Source organism: Vigna umbellata, chromosome 8 (assembly GCF_029865625.1).
Source record: "Vigna umbellata cultivar VRB3 chromosome 8, Vumbellata_1.0, whole genome shotgun sequence".
Classification (NCBI taxonomy): Eukaryota; Viridiplantae; Streptophyta; class Magnoliopsida; order Fabales; family Fabaceae; genus Vigna; species Vigna umbellata.
Genome location: NC_142172.1, coordinates 31,094,763 through 31,115,039, shown reverse-complemented (window position 1 = coordinate 31,115,039; position 20,277 = coordinate 31,094,763). Strand labels below are relative to the sequence as shown.

The 20,277-nt window shown below is 30.7% G+C and overlaps 4 protein-coding genes across 4 annotated transcripts; all 4 read left to right on the top strand.

Moving 5' to 3' along the window:
- Positions 1–1,124: 1,124 nt before the first annotated feature.
- On the top strand, positions 1,125–1,694 carry LOC124833907 (Plant invertase/pectin methylesterase inhibitor superfamily protein). The gene has a single exon (XM_047308477.2). It carries the CDS (start codon positions 1,125–1,127, stop codon positions 1,692–1,694), a length of 570 nt encoding a protein of 189 aa, XP_047164433.1.
- A 4,165-nt stretch (positions 1,695–5,859) lies between these two features.
- On the top strand, positions 5,860–9,734 carry CLPP5 (nuclear encoded CLP protease 5). Its single transcript, XM_088097041.1, has 9 exons — positions 5,860–6,138; positions 6,655–6,774; positions 6,851–6,965; positions 7,054–7,146; positions 7,377–7,422; positions 7,546–7,618; positions 8,541–8,575; positions 8,713–8,801; positions 9,304–9,734. Exons 1-9 carry the CDS (start codon positions 6,017–6,019, stop codon positions 9,523–9,525), a joined length of 915 nt encoding a protein of 304 aa, XP_087953167.1. The 5' UTR covers positions 5,860–6,016; the 3' UTR covers positions 9,526–9,734.
- A 4,363-nt stretch (positions 9,735–14,097) lies between these two features.
- LOC124839896 (uncharacterized) lies at positions 14,098–15,394 on the top strand. Its single transcript, XM_047316190.2, has one exon. The coding sequence runs from the start codon at positions 14,333–14,335 to the stop codon at positions 15,179–15,181; it is 849 nt and encodes a 282-aa protein (XP_047172146.2). The 5' UTR covers positions 14,098–14,332; the 3' UTR covers positions 15,182–15,394.
- Positions 15,395–18,110: 2,716 nt separating this feature from the next.
- LOC124839021 (scarecrow-like protein 23) lies at positions 18,111–19,583 on the top strand. Its single transcript, XM_047315109.2, has one exon. The coding sequence runs from the start codon at positions 18,111–18,113 to the stop codon at positions 19,581–19,583; it is 1,473 nt and encodes a 490-aa protein (XP_047171065.2).
- The last annotated feature ends 694 nt before the right edge of the window (positions 19,584–20,277 follow it).

The window sequence follows — 20,277 nt, the reverse complement described above, 5'->3', positions numbered from 1 at the left end:
ACTACATAATCAATTAATAATCTAATATTAATAACATGCATGTACGCATAATTTGGTTATATAAATAATGTCTTTATGTTATTTTCTTAATACTCAAAAGAGATATCAATGATGAGTTTATTTTTATTTTTTCATAGGAGCTTATTAGAGAAATATTATATATGTGTGATATTGATATATTTTACTTCACTAAATTATCATTTTTACTTTTAATTTAAAATCTCAAGATTTTTTGTTATATAATATTTACTTTTATCATTTTTATCCCATGTGTAACTTTAACTCATATACATATTCTCTCATCCGAGGTATTTCCATCTTTGCACATAACCAATTGGACAATGATATTTGACATTCAAATTTTTTTCCCATTTAACACTATCTCTCACTAATCGTCTACTTTATTTCTTTTTTATAAATACAAAAGTTCACTCTAGTTAGGACTATTTTACTTTATAAGTCGAATTTTTTTCCTAACCTATCGAAATGTGAAGGATAAATAATTAATACGCCTCCTATTCTTTCTCAATAGTACATCAATGTGGCCTCCAACGATCTTGTTCTAGTTTATATTATTAAGTAGGTCTTTGAAGTTTTGAACAAAATTTCTTCAATTCTATAATTTCGTAATTAAATTTTTATCGACTCACCCCTTTTATATACTACAAAAATGTAAATAATCGACCCTCAACGTGGCTTTTTTTTCATTATTTTCACCCTGTGTCAAATATAAATAATAGCATAATATTGTAATAATTTCCATTACTTGCACACACTGAAACAAGGTCAATATAAACATTTCTTGAGTTTAATATGGACATTATAATATTCTCATTATTATTATAACGAAGCTGAATTAATGTTACTATTATAACTATTCCAGCCCTTAATTTAGGGTCCATACGAAAATCATAAGGTGGAGAGCGCGTTTAGGTGAGTTTTACCGGGTCAGCCGGTGGTTTTCTGTCGATGAAGTTGTGGTTGAGAAGAAGGCAAAGTTAGGTATAAAAGGCCGTCCATACCTGGAACAAAATGCAACTCGATTTGATCCTTTGTCTCTCCTCCAAAACGCTTCTCTTCTCTACTCTAAGAAGAAGACGCGTTTCTATCAAGGAGGAGAGACAATGGATCACTTCAGATTCAACAAAACCCTTCTCCTCATCGGAGCACTCTCTTGCCTCCTCCTATCCACCGCCGTCTCCGCCCGTCAACTTCTAGCCGCACCTGTCCCCCCTGAGCTTACACAATTCTGCAGCGGCACCGATAACCCATCCCTATGTGTCGATACCATCGCCCCCTTCCTATCTGGTTCCTTCGACCCCGTCAAAGCACTGGAGAGCGAGATCAACGCCACCCTCCAGAAGGCCAGCGAGATCGCTGCTTCCATCTCCAAGCAGCTGGAAGATCCCACCACCGCCAAGAACGCTTTGGACGCGCTCAACATCTGCAAGTCTCAGTACGATGACATGTTGGACAGCATAAAGGAGTCTCTGAATCTGGTGGCTCAGATGAACGTGGCGGATGCTTATCACAAAATGAGCGCCGTGATTTCCTACAAATCCAGCTGCGACGACGCTTACACCGAGTCTCCCGGCGTCGAAATGCCCTTCCGCCAGGAAGCCACCACGCTCTTCGAGTTGAGTGGCAATTGCGTCACCGTCCTGGACACCATCGTTAACACTCACAAGGTGTAATCACGGACAAGGAATGACACATGCATGCATGCATTCTTGAGCGTTTGAGGGCTTAATGGTTATATATATATATATATATATATATATATATATATATATATATATATATATATATATATATTTACGGGTTATTTGTATGAATCTGATCGAAATCGAGTTCGACCAAGGTTGCCTACATGTATGTTTGCCGGTTTTGGATAACATATCAATAAAATCCTTTACAATAACTTTTATTTCCTTCAACGCGCTACATATAATTATCTCTTTTCTCCCTAAACTAATTTCAGTATATACATTTAATTAACATACACCCAAGACTCAAATATTATCAAATTATCATTCTTATATATTGGTTTTTGCAATAATATTATATATATTATAATATATAAAAAAATCCTAGAAAAGTTACTTCTTATCCCTGTACTTTCTTTTATATGTTTTTACCTATTACTTATATTTAACTATTAATTTTTTTATATAGCTACTTCATCACTTAATATAATTTTTAATTACTTCATTATTTTATATACTTTACTTTTATTTCATAAATAATATTATTTAATATATAAGTTTGAATTATTTTATTAATCAATTTAATTAAAGATATGCATCTCTAAAATTTATTTTAAAAATTAGATGATTTTTAAAATAAATAGAAAATTAATGTGTGCCATTAGACACACAGTAACTATTATTAATTTTTTTATAATGTATTTTCAATGTATTTATTATTAGTAACATATATTAAAAATATTAATTCATTTTTTATTCTTAATATTATCTTTTTATAATTTGTAATTATTTGATCATTTAATAAAGTTAAATTTTTTTATTTTTTACAATTTGTAATATAAATTGTTTAATATTTTTCGTATTTTTAGTTTGTAAAAATTAAACTGATATTATTTATTAAAAAACTAGCATGAATTATATGTGTATAGAAATTGATAAATAATTATATTTATAACAAAATAAGTTAAGATAATGTATTTAATAGTTTATTTGAAAGGTTTAAAATATATATTTGTAATAAAAAAATCACACTTCTTAATATTATAAATTTTGTTTTATATTTTTTAATGAACTTTTTACTATTTTTAACTTGAAAATGTAGAGTTCAGGACTTTAGTAAAACCAAAACAAAAGGTAAAACTAACAAACCAATTCTTTTAAAATATATTATTAATGTATTTATATTACTATTAGTTAAATTCAAAAATATATATTAAAGAAATATTGACTAGACAATTATAACAAAACATTATATAGCAAAAAAAAAACTTCAGATAAGTCTAGAAATATACACATTATACGACTCTATCCATTTTCTGAATACATGAGTTTTATCGTATATATTAGACAAATTTGTTTATATATTGATTAGACAAGTCTAATAATACACATTAGTTAAGTGTGTTCATATATAAATTAGACAAGTCTAAAATCTGTAGTTAACTAAAAACTAATTTGTATAAACTGAACTAAGCTGTAAAACAGTTCAGACAAACTGAACTAACTGTTTTTTGTTTGATCAAATTAGACTGAACTGAACTATACTAAATTGTACTAAACTACAATATAAACTAAAGTGAACTACTAACTATACTAATTTTAAACTGAATTATACTAATTTTAAACTCAATTGTACTAGTTTTTAAACTGAATTGTACTAGTTTTTAAACTTAATAGTATATCAATACATGTTTTTTTTAATTGAAATTTATTTTAATATTTATTTTATTTTATTCAGTGTCTTACAAATTAACTTTTTAATTATTTGATATTATTATTTTCTATTTTATTTATATTTCTTTTATTATTATATGTGTATGGAAATTATTTTATTATTTATTTATTTATTATATTTTATTTTATTTTTTTACTTATATTTATTTTGTCATGAATATTATTTTACTTTTATATTTATTTTTTTAATTTTTTATTTATATTTTTTTGTTTTATATGTGTATATAATTTATTTTTTTTAGCTACTTATTTTATTTTAAAATAATTTTTTATTTATATTTATTTTATTCCCTCGTAAAATTGTTTATTAATCAATTATTTATTATTTATATTTTATTATGTAAAAATTAAACTAATATTTATTAATTATTATAATATAATAAAAGATCTGATACTAGAAAAATTACTCTTAATAAACGTTTGTTAATTTTTTTGTCATTTGATATTTTTACAATATTAATTATTTTTGCTACATTACTATTTTTTTATGATATTTCATTATATATTCATTTAATAAAATTTAACGTTAAAAAATATATTTTAGTTTTAGTATGTAAAATATCATTTAAAAATAATAATATTGATATTTATTTTAAAGTAAGTTGATTTTTAAAATAAATAGTTATTTTAGTGTGTGCGTTTACACACATTTTAATATCATTAAAAGTTTTTTTAACATATTTTTACATATTTAATAATATGTTAAAGAATATAATATATTTAACGTATTATCTTTTTTATATAGTCTTTTTTTTTATGATTTATATTACTTAATCATTTAATAAAATTAAATTTAAAAAAATATATTTTACTTTTATGACTTAAAATAATATTATTTAAAAAGTAATATATATTTATTGATGAAAAAATATAAAAATTTGTGATAAAAAAATTTGGCTTAAAAAATTCATTATTAATTTTTTATTTGAACGTTTCTTTTATTAATATTTTATTATTAAATAACGTTTTTTTAACAAGACGGAGCAATTGAACGGGAACTAGAGAATAGAAAAGAGTAGATACAGTTCTTACAGTTAACTAAACCGAAACTGTTATAAGTTCAGTTTTTAAAACTAAACCAGAACTTTTAGTAAAAGTGGATCAGTTTTTTTAAGTATAATATTGTATAGTTAACTATAGTATAGTACAGATCAGTTATTTTTGCTCAGCCCTAAATCTAACATCACATTTTAAACGAGTTAGTCAATGTACTAATTAGACGAGTTTAACAATATACATTAGACAGTCTATTGATACATTAATTTGTAATTTTAACCCGTCTACTTTACATATTTCTGCATATCCTTTATATTTTTAGAAAGACAACTCTATTTTTGTACATGCTTTATCCTTTGTATTTTGACAAATTGTACTATTTATATTTTTATAGATATATTAACTTTCTAAACCTATAAATCATTTTTTAGATTGATTATATTCAAAACTTAATTATAAACTTAAAAATATTTATTATTTCTTTCTTCATATTCTCAATCACCAAGAGCTATCAAAACAGGTAACACAGCTCGACCCGACTCGGCTCACCACGGATTGGTTACTTAGTGAGCCAATCCAACCCGGCTCACTTATTAGCGAGCTGAAACAATTCGAACCTGACCCAATGGGTAACCCAACTCACCACAGATTGGTCACTTAGTGAGTCAACCCAACTCGACTAACTTATTAGCGAAGTGAAAAAATTCAAACCCGACACACGGACAAATCAAATAAAAAAAATATCATACACTCCAAACATATTATGAAAATAAAGACAATTCTAATCATTCATAAACTTTTCTTTCTTAATTTGTAGGCAAATTTAATTTCTTAATTATTAATCATCCATCTATAATTTTTATGTTTATTTAGACATGAATTAATGAAAATGGACAAAAAGCATTACTCTAATGACTTTTATTGAAATAATAACAAAAATATGATCATATTATGAAAATGTAATTTAGTAGTGATTTAATATATTTTTAAAACTAAAAATGAAACAAATTACCACTAACTAAAAATAAAGAATTAAATTTACATAAAAATATCCAGGAAACAAAAAAAATTATATAATTAAAAATCAAAGGATTAAAATTGTAGAAAAATAATTCAAGATCAAGCAAACATAGTAAAATATATTAAAAAAATTAAAATTATGCGTAAAATTTAATAGGTGAATTTGGTTGAAAATTTGTATAGATCTCAACTTATCGAACTAAACTGTAAAAGTCAGTAAATATTTTAAAAAATTCAGTCATAATATTTTATTCAAATAACTTGTTTTATATTACATAATTTAAATTAGTAGTTTATTTCCTACTAAATTACCTTGCGAAATAGAATAAGATATTTATGTATGACAATATTATCTATTATTTATTCTTTTATTTATTTTTGACCTGATTATCAGATACAGGGAGGCTTTCCTTCAACACTAACAAACGCTGGGTTGAGTTCACTGTCGACAAGTTTTGCCCCAACACTCAACTCCGCTATCCCTATTCTTTCTTCTTCTTCTTCTTATTAAACAAACACTCTCATACCATTGCACCTTCCTTCTCCTCCACCCATTAACAATGGCTCACACGTCCCTTTTCACTCCCTCTTCCTCTCTCAGATTCAACCCTCTTCTTCTTTCCTCCACTCCCTCTTCTTCTTCTTCTCTTCCGCACAACCTTTCTTTCCCCACCCTCTCCAGGTATTTTTTTTTCTTTATCAATTTGTTTATGGCACCCCATGTACTGCGGTGGTTTTTAAACACTCAATTGCCGTAAAGTTTGCATTTTGATGACTAATATGCGAGTTTGTGGTTTTTCGATTTGTTACATTTTATTGCTTGCTTATTTTAGAGAATTATGGACACCCGATTTGTGGAAGACGACCCTAAATTTTTATGCTGATGGGTAAGGGTGAAAGTGAGATTTTGGGTCACTTTTGGGTTGTGTTTCGAACTGAAAAATGGTTTGATAAAATATCATTATAGAATTTGAATTGTCTGAGTTTTAAAATGATTAATCTAGGGTGGGTCTGCTGTGAAGGGTTTTTAAAATTTTAATAGCTAAAGCTTGAATTTTTATTATCTACCTTTTATCTGTGCTTAAATTTCCCTTTTTAAAAAGATTGGCAATTTATCATGGAAGAGACTATAGTATTCTCTGTTATGCTGGATATATTTATGTCTATTAAGGGGATGAAGTCTTGCTGCGGTTTGCAGGAAACTAAGGAAATCGGTGGAAGGTAGAAAGATTAATAAAAATTCTGCTGTGAAGGCAGTGTATGGTGATCAATTTTGGACACCTGAGAGCAGTTCACGTCAGGATATTTGGTCCATAAGGTAGATTTAGTTCTGTTATTAGTTTTATGTTTTAGCTTTTAGGCCTCATTTATTGACTCGGATAGTGTTCTTGAAGGAGGGATTTGAAAGTCCCATCTTCCCCTTATTTCCCCACCTATGCACAAGGACAAGGGCCACCTCCTATGGTGCAGGAGCGTTTCCAAAGTGTTATAAGTCAGCTTTTCCAATATGTAGGCAATTTTTACTCTTGTTACTTGAGGTCGAGTATTCAGCTTCTGTTTAATCTGGCTAGTATTAATAATGTGTTTTGGTATTTAGAGAATAATTCGTTGTGGTGGAGCTGTTGATGACGATATGGCAAATATCATAGTTGCTCAGCTCCTGTACCTAGATGCTGTTGATCCTAACAAGGTTTGTTCTTTGACATTGAAAACTCATGGTGTATCTTCTTAATCTTTCTCCATATAAAAGTTTTCTGTTGAATTTTTGAGCTGATGTTAAATGATTATAGTTTGGTATTTCTTCATTCAGCTGTTATTGTTATCTTGAATTTGTATTTTGGTAATTTTTGTTGTGTAATAAACTCAATCTTGTTGTGCACGTACTTAGTCAACTACCAATTTTCTCATTATGTTGAACAGGATATTGTCATGTATGTAAATTCTCCAGGAGGGTCGGTTACAGCTGGTAATTATTTGAGTTAACTTCTATATTGCATTGTTTTTATTATATTCAATCTACACATGGTTTCAAAAAGAATATTAGTGTATTTCAAATGTTAAATGCTTCCTTTGTTATTTCTTTCCTCAGGTATGGCAATATTTGATACAATGAGGCACATTCGACCTGATGTGTCTACTGTCTGTGTTGGATTAGCGGCTAGGTAACATTTTGTTCTTTCTCCGGACAATATTACCCTAATGCTGACAGGTTACTGGTTACCACCGCTAGTAGAAAGTTAAAAGTTTTATCCCAATTTGTTCTTGGTGCATGCTGCTGGCAGAACAGACTGATTTATTTATTTATGCTGAAAACACATGGAGAATTAAGATGATTAATTGTTAATTATATTAGATATTTGGCTGCCACACTGTATCATGTAAATTTACGTTGTTAAAAACACGAGATTACAATTTTATCTGTGTTTCTTTAATTTGGATGGTTGACCCCTTGATCCTTTTTCCAATTTGTCTTTTCCCTATCACTATTGACTTGTATATCTACCCTGGTAAGGCCAATTAATAAAAATAAAATAAGGCATATCAATCTGCTCATTTACTCTTTGGTTTAGTGCAGCCTTGTATCTTGGAATGATATATTTCAAATGAGTTTCCACCGGCTTCAGGATTAGTCATTTGTCAATGTTGAGAACAAATAGTTTCCCTATCATGGTGTGCATTTAAAGGCTGCTGCATTTCATTTGAAAAAATCTACTCCATTGGTAGTTGCTATGTGGTTGGTTATATTATAGCCGTTTTATCCAATCTTCCAGTATGATATTAGTTCCCGATACCTTTGCGAAAGTAAAGGGGGTGGAGCTGTGATTTTCCCTCTTACTTTCATATAGTGAAATGGGACTGGTAGTGCTGTTGAAGATAAATATTAACTGTTGAATTGAAAGTCTTTAGGCTTTTTGCCTCTGAAAAAATATTCTTAACACTCCCAAGAATTAAAAATCACATCAATATTTACAGTTTGAGAATGAAAAGTGAATGATAGTCAATTATATACTACAGTTATTTATCATTTCTTGTTGAAGAAAATTTAGTTCCCATTCTTACTTATATAAACCTTTTCATGTGCAGTATGGGAGCTTTTCTGCTTAGCGCTGGGACCATTGGTAATAATTCTTGTAACTTGAAATCATTGTATGAAATCATTGTATCCTTCTCTTGATGAATGTGTCATCTCTACTCCTCCAAAAGTGAAAAAATGCTTCTTTCTAACTTTAAATCCCTTTCTACAAAACCTCTGAAGGAAAGAGATACAGTTTGCCAAATTCAAGGATTATGATTCATCAACCGCTTGGTGGTGCTCAAGGAGGCCAAACTGACATAGATATTCAGGTACAAACCTCATTTTCCTCCTTTTAATTTTTATTGAACAAATGTCAGATTTACTTCTAATAGTTTATATACATTTTCTATCATAGAAAACTAAAATATTAGGATAGTACTTAAACTCTTTAATGAATTAATTTAAATCAAGATGAATGCCTAATATCGTAGTGAGTTTCCTAATAGCCTAAATTTAAGTATACAAATATGCTTAGTAATTTCTCCATTCATACATACTATGATTTCTTTCCTATACTACTAACCTGCTATTTATATCCCATTTCCTACTATTATATATTTGGAATTATCCAGCATTTTTTTAGATTGTATTGAATCAAACTGTTCCACTAGTTGTGAGTGTGAGCACCGTTGCAATAAGTGATACTGTGTATGACACTACAAAAGGAAAGTGTAGAACTTACATATTTGTTACTATTTTGTACACATCATATATTCCTAATTTCCTACAATATCTTGATGGACATAACTGATTATGATTGAAAATTCTCAGGCTAATGAAATGCTGCATCACAAGGCAAATCTGAATGGATATCTCTCCTATCACACCGGCCAAAGTTTGGAGAAGATTAACCAGGATACAGACCGTGACTTTTTTATGAGTGCAAAAGAAGCCAAGGATTATGGACTGATTGATGGTGTGATTATGAATCCTCTCAAAGCTCTCCAGCCATTAGAGGCTGCAGCAGAGGGTAAAGATCGGGCCAGTGTTTGAGCACCACATTGTTGCACTTTAGTTACCGAGGTAGGGTTAAACTGTAAGATGTTTTTGGTTACTGAGTTCAACTGAACTTTTTAACGGATGTTGATATCTGTGTACCTGTACCAAAATGAGGTCAAATTCATACTTCTATTTATTGCTTTAGATTTTATACTCACAGATGGTTCTTTAATTAATGAATCCTGAATGTAATTTTTCCTTCACCCTTTCGTCTGTGATTATCTGATACTGACATGCTTCGTGCTTCGTTAAATAATGAAACGATATGCTACACCTCTCAATTAAAAATTGCCATTTTTGTTCAAAAAAAGAGCTCAAAAGTAATAACTTTTAAATTTAGATGATAAAAATAAAGATCTGCTCCTTTGGATTCTTTGGAAACAGCGGAAACAGTAATACGATTTAATATTTGAAGGTCATCAACTAATATGTATTTTGTTCCTTTCTATAAAAAATATTATCAACTAAACGTTCTTCCGATACTTTCTTGTTTTCTTTGAAGACGAACACAGAAGATAATGACGCCAAACAGACCTTAAGATTTTTCAATTTACATTTTAGGCTTGAAAATGGACCCAAAATTATAATGGTTGGGTTTGGATGAGTACTCAAGCCCAAACTCTCATGGAAATAACATTAAATATGATGTTTCTTTCTGCACCCATCAAATTTATTCCTGCATCTCACCCATCAAACTGGATTTTGCTTTTCGGAACGCACTAGCCTAATTCCAAAGATATTTTCAGGAAGACATTCATCCCACTCGTATGTTGGTTCTACTATACGATTTTTTATGTGCTACCTGACGTACATGTTTTAATTTTGGGATTCACATAAGCTTTTCCAATTTTGAATTCAAGAAAATAAGTATATATATTGGGCTTTTGCCTTTTGTAATATGTGCATAAATCTATTTTGTGTATTTATATTATGTGATAACTTTGTTTGAGATGTGTTCCTAAAAAGAGTTATAAGATTGAATTTAGTTGAACAAGTGGTAAAGAGATATGTTTTTAAGTTGCCTTTTTACTTCTATGATTGTGGTTTTTGTTTTGTATCATGACATTTGTGACTTTTTTTTTATGTTAAAAAGAATATCAGGTGCAAGTTCCTTTGAATAAAGAGGTAATAATTTAAGATTATATATATTGAGTTGAGTATTTGTTTCCCTGGATTAAAATTATTCTTATTGTTCATTTTAGTTAGTGTCATATGCATGCTGAGAACATTGTTTATTTGACTTTATTTTTTTCTGATTCCGTATGTTAATATATTTTAGTCTTTTAAGCTCTCTATATATGTTTCTATTTAAAATTTGAAATCTAAACTTCATGTTGCTTTAATTTTGTTGTAGGATTAGTTTCACAATGTGATTTAGGTGTTGTTATTATGAGAGTTGTATTGTAAAGAATTCATAAATAATAAATTTTGTTATTAGACAAAGATATATTGTTTTCTACTTTATCTTACCAACATAGTTTATCAAAAACATCATGATTCAAATAAATAATTGTGTATAACAATTATTCTTTAATTTTTAATAATAATGATCAACTGTCACATGAAACTCAAGCTGGACAATTATCAACCAGAAATGTTATAACAAGACAATCAAGATGAATAAAGGTTGAACTAGTTCTAAACTTTTCTGAAGCACATCTATTTATTGTATATCACTATAACAATTATATATATATATATATATATATATATATATATATATATATATATATATATATATATAACTTGTTTATTTAAATATAATAATAATAATTATTATATTATTCAATTAAAAAGAAAAAAAAGACGTGCGTACACACTGATATCATAGGAGTTGTTTTTAAAAACGCATGTAAACATGAAGGATTTTTCAGTTACCACCTCTGCTTCTTGGTAACCAGTCAGCAACATTCTGAAAAAAGTGACCTACTGCTGACAGACACTTATCATCGTCAACTTTCATCACTTCCAAATTACATCTGCACTCCACGTAACATTAGGTATGTGGATTTTCAAGTTTTATTCATCTTTTTCGAATTGTTCATATGAATATATAATTATTTTAAATTTAGGATACTAATTTTTTTTTCTAAACAATTCACTATTTTGTAAAAATTAAAAAGCAATGTATTTTATACTAATATAATGTAATACTTGACTCTAAATTTGTGATTGTCTTATAAATCATTCAGAAAAACCATTAACAAAATAAGCATAAATATGCGAAAATATTTTGAAGAAAGAAGGGAAGAAATCTTAAAAGGGAAACATGATAATGCTTACTTGGTATATCGATTATTGTGAACTGGATGAATACATACAAAATGAGATAATATAACAGAATAAACAAATAAACAGAAAAATTATAAAAAAAAACAAATAAACAGGAAACTGAATATCATTGAAAAAACAAAAACTGATTATAGTTGTCCTCAAATTTATATTAAAAATGTCGAACTTAGAACTAAGATCTCGAAAAGAGCAAATCGATTAAAACTTAATGTTGAAACATAATACTACATCGTCAAGGAAACAGGTGAGCTATTGAAGACGATGGTATTTAGGGCATGATATTCACAAATGATGCTATAAGAAATAATAGAGTTATTTCTTAAAGATGAGAGTTACCAAGATAAATAAAGAATCTAATTATTAATGTGAGAATATCTAAAAAGAAAAACATTATATATAATATTGACTACATACATTGATTATTATGAACAAAGTGAACATATAAAAAAAATGAGATAATAAAAATGGATATAACATAAAACTATAAAGAAACAGATAAAGAAAAAACTACAGAAAAAATAGATAAAAAATTAAAAATAATCGAGAGAAAACTAATTAGGGTTGAGAAACATATGCTAAGAAATATGTATGATGTAGATTAATTTAGATAATCGCTTATCGTCTACTTTATCAATCTATGTATACCATTATTTTTTAGTACTAGATTATCTATTTTATGTTTTTTGTTTAGTGCTATGATACAGGGAGATTGAACTGGGTTATAAACCCACTTATGACTTTTATTTATCTGGCATTACAGGGATGTTGGGTCTCATACCATTGAATCCTGTTCACTTCAGAACACGACAGAGGATGTTCCTTGCCTACTGGGGCCCACGTCATCCCCACCTAACACTTCCATAACCCTTATCTCATTTTCTTTTATATTTTATAAATAATAATACTTTTTTTTTTCTAAGCATGAACAACAATACTTTCTTGAGTTTTGCGTCCGTGTCAACCCTTCCCAAACTAAAAAACCTGTTCCCACGTTGGAGTTGTTATAATTATATTTCAAATACCCTATATATGTTTAAATCTGCAAAGGGTTTGTGATAACAAAGTTTCAGCAAATATCACTTTACATAATTTTTTTTTTCTAATTTGGAGTCTTGCGGAATTAGAGTTTCACCAGAATTAAGATTGCAGTTATTGGTGGTTTATTTGTTGTTTATTTCGCTATTCACAGATATTTAATCTAACTTACTTTTTAAACGTTCATTTCCAGAAGATGTCAAAGCAGCTATGAGAAAAAGAGGAAAATATATAATCCATACGGATCTTCTTAGTCATTGTGCCTTTCCATATAAATTTTAAACTCTGTGGACAGCGATACGGATAATGATTATAGTAGAGACAAAGCCCTTTTCAACGTACCAAAACAGGGACCAATATTATAACCCTTCAGCAGCATTGATGAATCGATCAAACTATATTAACTAGTTAATTAGTTTGATTTTAGAAATTCACCAATTCAGTTTGACAGTGGTCTGAACGAGTTATATCCATCTATCTAGATTTGTCAAATTGTAATTTTGATTTGTATCTCTTGTTTTGACTTTCACAATCAATCAAGTTTGGTACACATTTTTATTTTATTTGTCAAATTGCGTATTTTAAAAGTACGGGTGGGTGAGCTCATTCCTTATAACTATTAGATTCTCATGACTAATTTGACTTATATTTTTTTTTAAAAAAATGTTTGGTAAAATATAAAGAAGAAGAAGAAAGGAGTAAAATTGATTTTAACACTCTTACACAATATTGCACTTTACCGGACGGCCTAAACTCTAAGAATAGATTTAGATCCTACTTTCAACTAAATATCTATATGAGATACAATTCCTACTTCCTCTTCACTTAATAACTTCAACTGCAATTATATCTAATTCAAGCCAAAAGTTATAGAATGTGGTTCACAATTGATGATATTTTAAGGTAGTAACTTCAGGTATAGTTCAACATGGCGACACCCATCATTTTCAGATAAACTCAACACAACAAGATACCACACAGCATACGATTTATCATGCAAATGCACATCAAATAACTACACATATACTAATTATTCTAGTTGTAAATCTGAGTGAGTGAAATTAGTAACTAATGCTTGATCATAAGGAGGAAGAGGAGTCCTCGAAAATTCAAAGTGGCTCCATCATCCGTCAAACATGCAGCTAAACACAATACCATTATTCAAAGCAGTATTTTCATTTGTACCAAACCCACGGGAGAGGATAAATAACTAAACAAGGAATTTGTTATAAATCACGTTGATACGTATATTTAATTAGGCCAAACGAAAATAAATATGAAAAGATAGTGAGGAAATGAAGAGCATGTCCTATATATATAAAATGTGAAGTAAGCAATAGCAATGGACGTGGCAACCACTTTTAAACTTGAGGTGGAGAAAATGGTTGTTAAGTCACAAACAGAGGGAGCTTAACGTTGAACTTCCCGTGGGCTGAAAATAAAGAGCTAAGAGGGGTGTTGGTTGGAGTGATTCATGATGATTGGAGCTTGGAAACAAATGAAAGAGTGGTTCAACCTAAGAGAGGTTTTCTACCTCCTCACCGTCGTCATCCTCAGCCTCCTTCTACCTCTGTCTTTTCTTCTCTTGGCCACTCTCTCCGGTGCCCAATATTACCTTCAGACCCTAACTTTGTTCCAGTATTCAACACAAGACTTTCCCTATCTTTTCCACCTTGCCCTCCACATCAACCCATGTCTTCTCTACGTTTTGGTTTCCATTGTCAGCGTAGGGACCCTCATCCAGGGGCTCATGGGTAAAAACAAAATCTTTAGTCAGACACCCTCCAACTCCTCTTCTCTCTCCCTAGCTTGGATTCTCCTATGCGCGTTCCAAGTCTGCGTCGGTTTGGGCATCGAGGGGAGCATTGCAGCTGGCCTTTACGAGTACGATGATGACGTGTCCGGTTTCGGTGCGGAGAGAAGCCTGTTGAGCAGGATGATTTTTCTGCTGGGCCTGCACGAGACCACCTATGTATGGTGTCGGATGGTGGTGAGGCCCGTCGTGGATGACACTGTATTCGCCGGGGCCCGGAAAGAGAGGTGGGTGGAGAGGGTGGGCCTGGCTGCGGGCTTGGGCATCTTGTGGTGGTGGAGGTTGAGGGAGGAGGTGGAGACTCTGGTGGTTGTGGCCCAAGTGAAGAATGAGCAATTGATGGATGTGGGAATTTGTGACTTTGTTGGATGGTGGTTGTATTATCTCGTTGTGACCATTGGGATGGTGAGGATTGTGAAAGGTATGATGTGGATGTTCATGGTTTCTCTCTGTAGAAGAAGGCCAACAACAATAGAGGTGGAATCGAATCAGAACGACGACAAGGTGTAGATAGAGTTGACCGATTTTCTCTATTCTCCTTTTGCTTTTGTTTTTTTTTTTGTTTACTTTCAAATTCACCATCTCTTACCTCAAATTTTTTCCTCTTCTCTCTGGTCAGAGACATTACAATATTGTATGCTTTTGCAAAATTGTAACAAACGCGCCACTAATATTGTATTGGAAACGTGTTATTGCTCAACATGTCGATGATTAGTTCTTTAACATGGCTTATTATTTGATGTGGCTATTTATTGGCATGACCCGCGACAAATCAATATGATATATTTTTTTTATCGTTTAGATAATATATAAGTTGTTTTGTTAGAACCGCGTCTGAAATAATCATTCCAAACCGTCTAATAAGATTGGTTTTTGATGCTAATCTCCCACGACCAACTCTAATGTCGTGATTTCGTTGTGATGGTGTTAATCCTATATACCTTTACTTCACCAAAGGAATGTCGTCCTATTTATTTTTTAAAGATAGGTGTACCAAGAGTTTTCAAAGTACAAACTCGATCGTATTGGATATGTTAGCAAAACTTTGGATTATTACTCGCTATAGGCATCAATGATTAAAGGCATATTATTAGTAGTTGATCATTAAAGTCGTTTAGTTTTGATAATTGTACATCAACTTGCTTGGTTTTCAAGAAATAAAATCGTGCTTGGTGTTTTATTTGAATCTTAAAAATTTTAAATTTAAGATTATAATGAACTAAAAGTATTGTATTATTTCTCAAACAATTTTAAGTTTTTATGAATATTTTAATATTGATAGTTTTTTTATTGATTTTTAAAATATTGAAAGAAGTTATAATAAAAGAAAATAGTGTCACACGTAAATCATACATATAATGTCAACGTATATTGTTTTTAAAATAGATACGTTAACCAAAATAATAATATTGCCAATACTTACGAATACCATCATTACTATTTTTTATGAATTTTTCTTAAATCTCATTTAAGATAAACTATAATGTTAGTTAGAATAAATCCATTAAACGTGTTATTTATTGAAAGGATACAGTAAAACTAATGAATGAAACTACATTATAACTTGATTTTAAATTTTGCAAAGATCCTAAATTTCTATAGACAATCAAGGTTAGCTGACACAGGTGAGGGGTTTTAGTGGGTTAACCTATTACATTGCCATTTATTGAGTTAAAATGTAATAACAGTGAAAGAGTGTTTACAGATATAATTACTTTTACGTTTATATAATCTTTAATATATTAGATACGGGACTGTGTTTTCTTTCGATATAACCCTCAGTCTATTTAATTTAAACTTAATTAGTAGGACTCTTTTAGTGTAAAACTATTTTGTTTAAACTTAATTTCGAAGTAATTGGTGCATGGATCTTGACATTTTCTTTCTGGCTGTTTCTTCCACCTCCTTTTATTCTTTCTGCACCCCTATAAATCCCATAAACCTTAAATTATTCCTCATTTTAAAATTATGAAAGGTAAAAGTTACTCTGAAATACATTTAAAAAATATATTTGACATGTGTATTTCAAATCGTATTTTCATATTTGAACATATCTTCTTGCATGTTTTGAAATATATTTTTTGAATACATTTGAGTGTATTTCTAAATTTAGAAAAACCTTCCAAATCACGCAATCTAGCATGTATTTTAAAAACATTTTTTAAATATATATTTGGATCCAAAAGTATACTCTAAATATGTATTCTAAAATACATTAAAAATAAATCTTCTGAATCAGATGTTCCATAAGGTATTACCGGATTGGGTTGCAACAATTTCTTATATTTTTCTTAAACCATGTGGGGTTAGTTTTGTTCTCATCCTTAAATTATGCGCACACACATCTACCTCCTCATCATCTAGCCTATTTTCTAGTTGTTTGGTAAACTCTTTTCCATGACTTAGAATTCACTGCAATGACATGTAGAAACTCAAGCATAGAATTTGAATAATATAGGAATGGTGTAATGTAGGTCATGCGTTGAAGGAATTTGTTGTACGGGTAACTCAAACTTTCACAATTTTTCTTTGGTGTTTCTTCACTTTTTTTAATCTAAACAATCTAACTTTCCATCATTTTTTTCTCCATTTTCATCTTTTTGACTCCCTATAATGCAAACAAAGTATTAATTGAAAAGAAGAAGTACTTCTTTTTCTTTAGTTTCAACAAAATGGTCTTACAATTAAAAGCCTTCGTATATGCATCCTACCAGACTAGACAAAGACATATGGCCATAAATATAACCAAAAAATTCCTAGGAAACATCTCATAATGTAGCACAGTTCCTGCTGCAGGACAAATTTAGTCTTAGCCAAAGGATCTAGAGATATACCATCAGCAATCTATAGCATATTTCTGGTATTTTTGTGCATGGTAAAGTCTGTCTGGTATTGTGGGACTTTTCTTGGAAATGGCCACTCCCTAATTAAAAAAGGCCATCCATCGTTTTCCTCAACTCTTTGGTCACGCTGGCTGAACTTCTTAGGAACACTTATCGGATTAAAACTTTTAAGTATTACTCATAATTTGTATTGATTCGAACATTTGTTTCAATAATGATAAACCAACCATGGATGACGGCGGCATTTGATTTCTTCTAGAAATATTATATATCCCCTCACAAATATTCCTTTCCGACCATGAATAATGATTGTGCAAACACCATTGTCGATATTTTTCTTTATAAGCTCATTCTCTCGAGTTTAAATTGTTAATACCCTCCAAGATTTCAGCTAACGCAACATGGGAAGCGGTCCTTTTTCCTTCACACCTTTCAAATTCAACGAATTCCTTGGCGGTTATGGCTCAATACAAGGAGAGGATGTTGTGCTCCAAAGGGAGCACACTTTCTCTTCAACAACGGAGCAACTAACAGGGATAGATACTCACGTAGATCAAACTCAAAAGCAGCAACGTAGTTTCGATTTTGATCACGTGATGACAGAGGAGTTCAACTTCGAATCTGTTCAGCCACCAAAGAAGTCTTCTTTTCAAGAAACTAAGGGACAAAAGGATAAACAAGTGCTGCCATCTTCTCTAGCATCATTAGAGCTCCTGAGAAATTATGGAAGCAGGTTCAATAAGCTAGGGACGCAAAACATCAGGTGTAGTGTTGAAACTTGCTTTAGTCCTCAGAAGTTATCAACTGAAGAACTAATAAGATTGGCCGGAGCAAGGTATCTTCAACACTCTACACAGTGGCATCATGATATTTGCATCCCCGTGCACCCTTATGGAATGAGCCTTCAGGTTTTATCGGAAGAAGAAAATAGAGGCGTGGAGCTCGCTCAGTTTCTTCTGGCAGCTGTTGATAGGGTAGGGTGCCAGCAATTTGAACGTGCCAGCATGCTACTTTCCCATTTGCTGTGGAACTCCTCAGGTGGTGGTGGAAGCCCCGTTCAGAGAGTTGTCTTTCATTTCTCTCAAGCACTTCTCGAAAGAATCAAAAGACAAACGAGAGGAAAAGTGACATTGAACAAGTGTGAAAAAAACAAGGAAAGGGAAATGATTGAGAAGCTAAGATTGGATACTAACATGGCTGTTACGTGCCATGAAAAAATTCCTTTCAATCAAGTAATGCAGTTTGCTGGGGTGCAAGCAATTGTGGAACATGTGGCATTTCAAACCAGAATCCATCTCATAAACCTTGATATTGGATGTGGGGTGCAATGCACAGCTTTGATGCAAGCACTGGTTGAGAGGCATGAAAGGCAAGTTGAGCTTCTGAAGATAACTGCCATTGGACTTCAAGGTAAGACCAGACTGGAAGAAACAGGGAAAAGGTTAGTGAGTTTTGCTGAATCCTTGAACTTGCCCTTTTTATATAAGATAGTTTTCGTCAGAAGCATCACAGAGATCAAGGCTGAGCAATTTGGAATTGAAGATGACGAAGCTGTAGCTGTTTATTCTCCTTATATGCTGAGGACGATGGTGTCGGATTTTGTCTCTTTGGAACACTTGATGCGGGTGATGACAAAAATCAGACCAACTATAATGATAGTTCTTGAGTTGGAAGCAAAGCACAATTCACCCTCCTTTGTGAATCGCTTCATTGAAGCATTTTTCTTCTATGCAGCATATTTTGACTGCATTTACACCTGCATGAAGCAAGATTATGAGTGCAGAATGCGAATTGAGGGAATATTATCAGAAGGGATACGGAACATTGTTGCTATGGAAGATGGAGAAAGAAAGGTTAGAGATGTAAAGATAGATGTTTGGAGAAGATTCTTTGCAAGGTATAGAATGGTGGAGACTACATTTAGCGATTCATCATTGTACCAAGCTAACTTGGTTACCAAAAAATTTGAGTGTGGGAATTTCTGCACTGTGGAAAGAAACGGGAAATGCCTAATAATTGGATGGAAAGGAACCACAATTCATTCAATCTCAGCTTGGAAGTTTCTTTAATTTGATTTCAATTGTGGTTTCTTTCCATGAAATTCCCCTTCATGCTTCTTTCATCCATGTATTTGTTAAACCTATATTTTATAATAACTTGAAACTTTTTATTTGAAAGGTGTTTTTCCTTCTGTGTTCCTTATGTATTGTTTTTGTTCAGATTCATGTGTCTTTCACCACCTTTAACATTTCATCATTTTTATTTTACTTACTCTTATTCTTTTTTAAAAAGAATTGTCATTCTTGTATTTAAATTTTTAATTTATTTTGATCTTTATATTATTTTTTACTCAATTAAATTTTTGTTTTTAAGAAAAAAAATCATTAAGTTCTCACTTTTTATATATATAAAAAAAAGTTAAAATTTTGATAAGTAATACTTCAAAATTCAATTTAACAAAATAGATAAATCCTTTTGTAGAAACATGAAATTGTTCTTAGTCGAATAGTTTCATATATTTTAGAAATAGGAGACTTATATTTCTTTTTTCATTCAAATAATCCACCATTATTTATTACTTTTTTCTCGATTTATTTTTCTATGAATAACACTTACACATTTGCATTTCTCTTTGTCCTTAAAATGACAAACTTGTGGGCTTAATGATTAAATTAAAAGATTTACACACCTAAGCATTGATCATCTACATTGTCATCACTTGTTTTAATCTGTCTTTCTCCTAATCACCTGAAATTATTTATA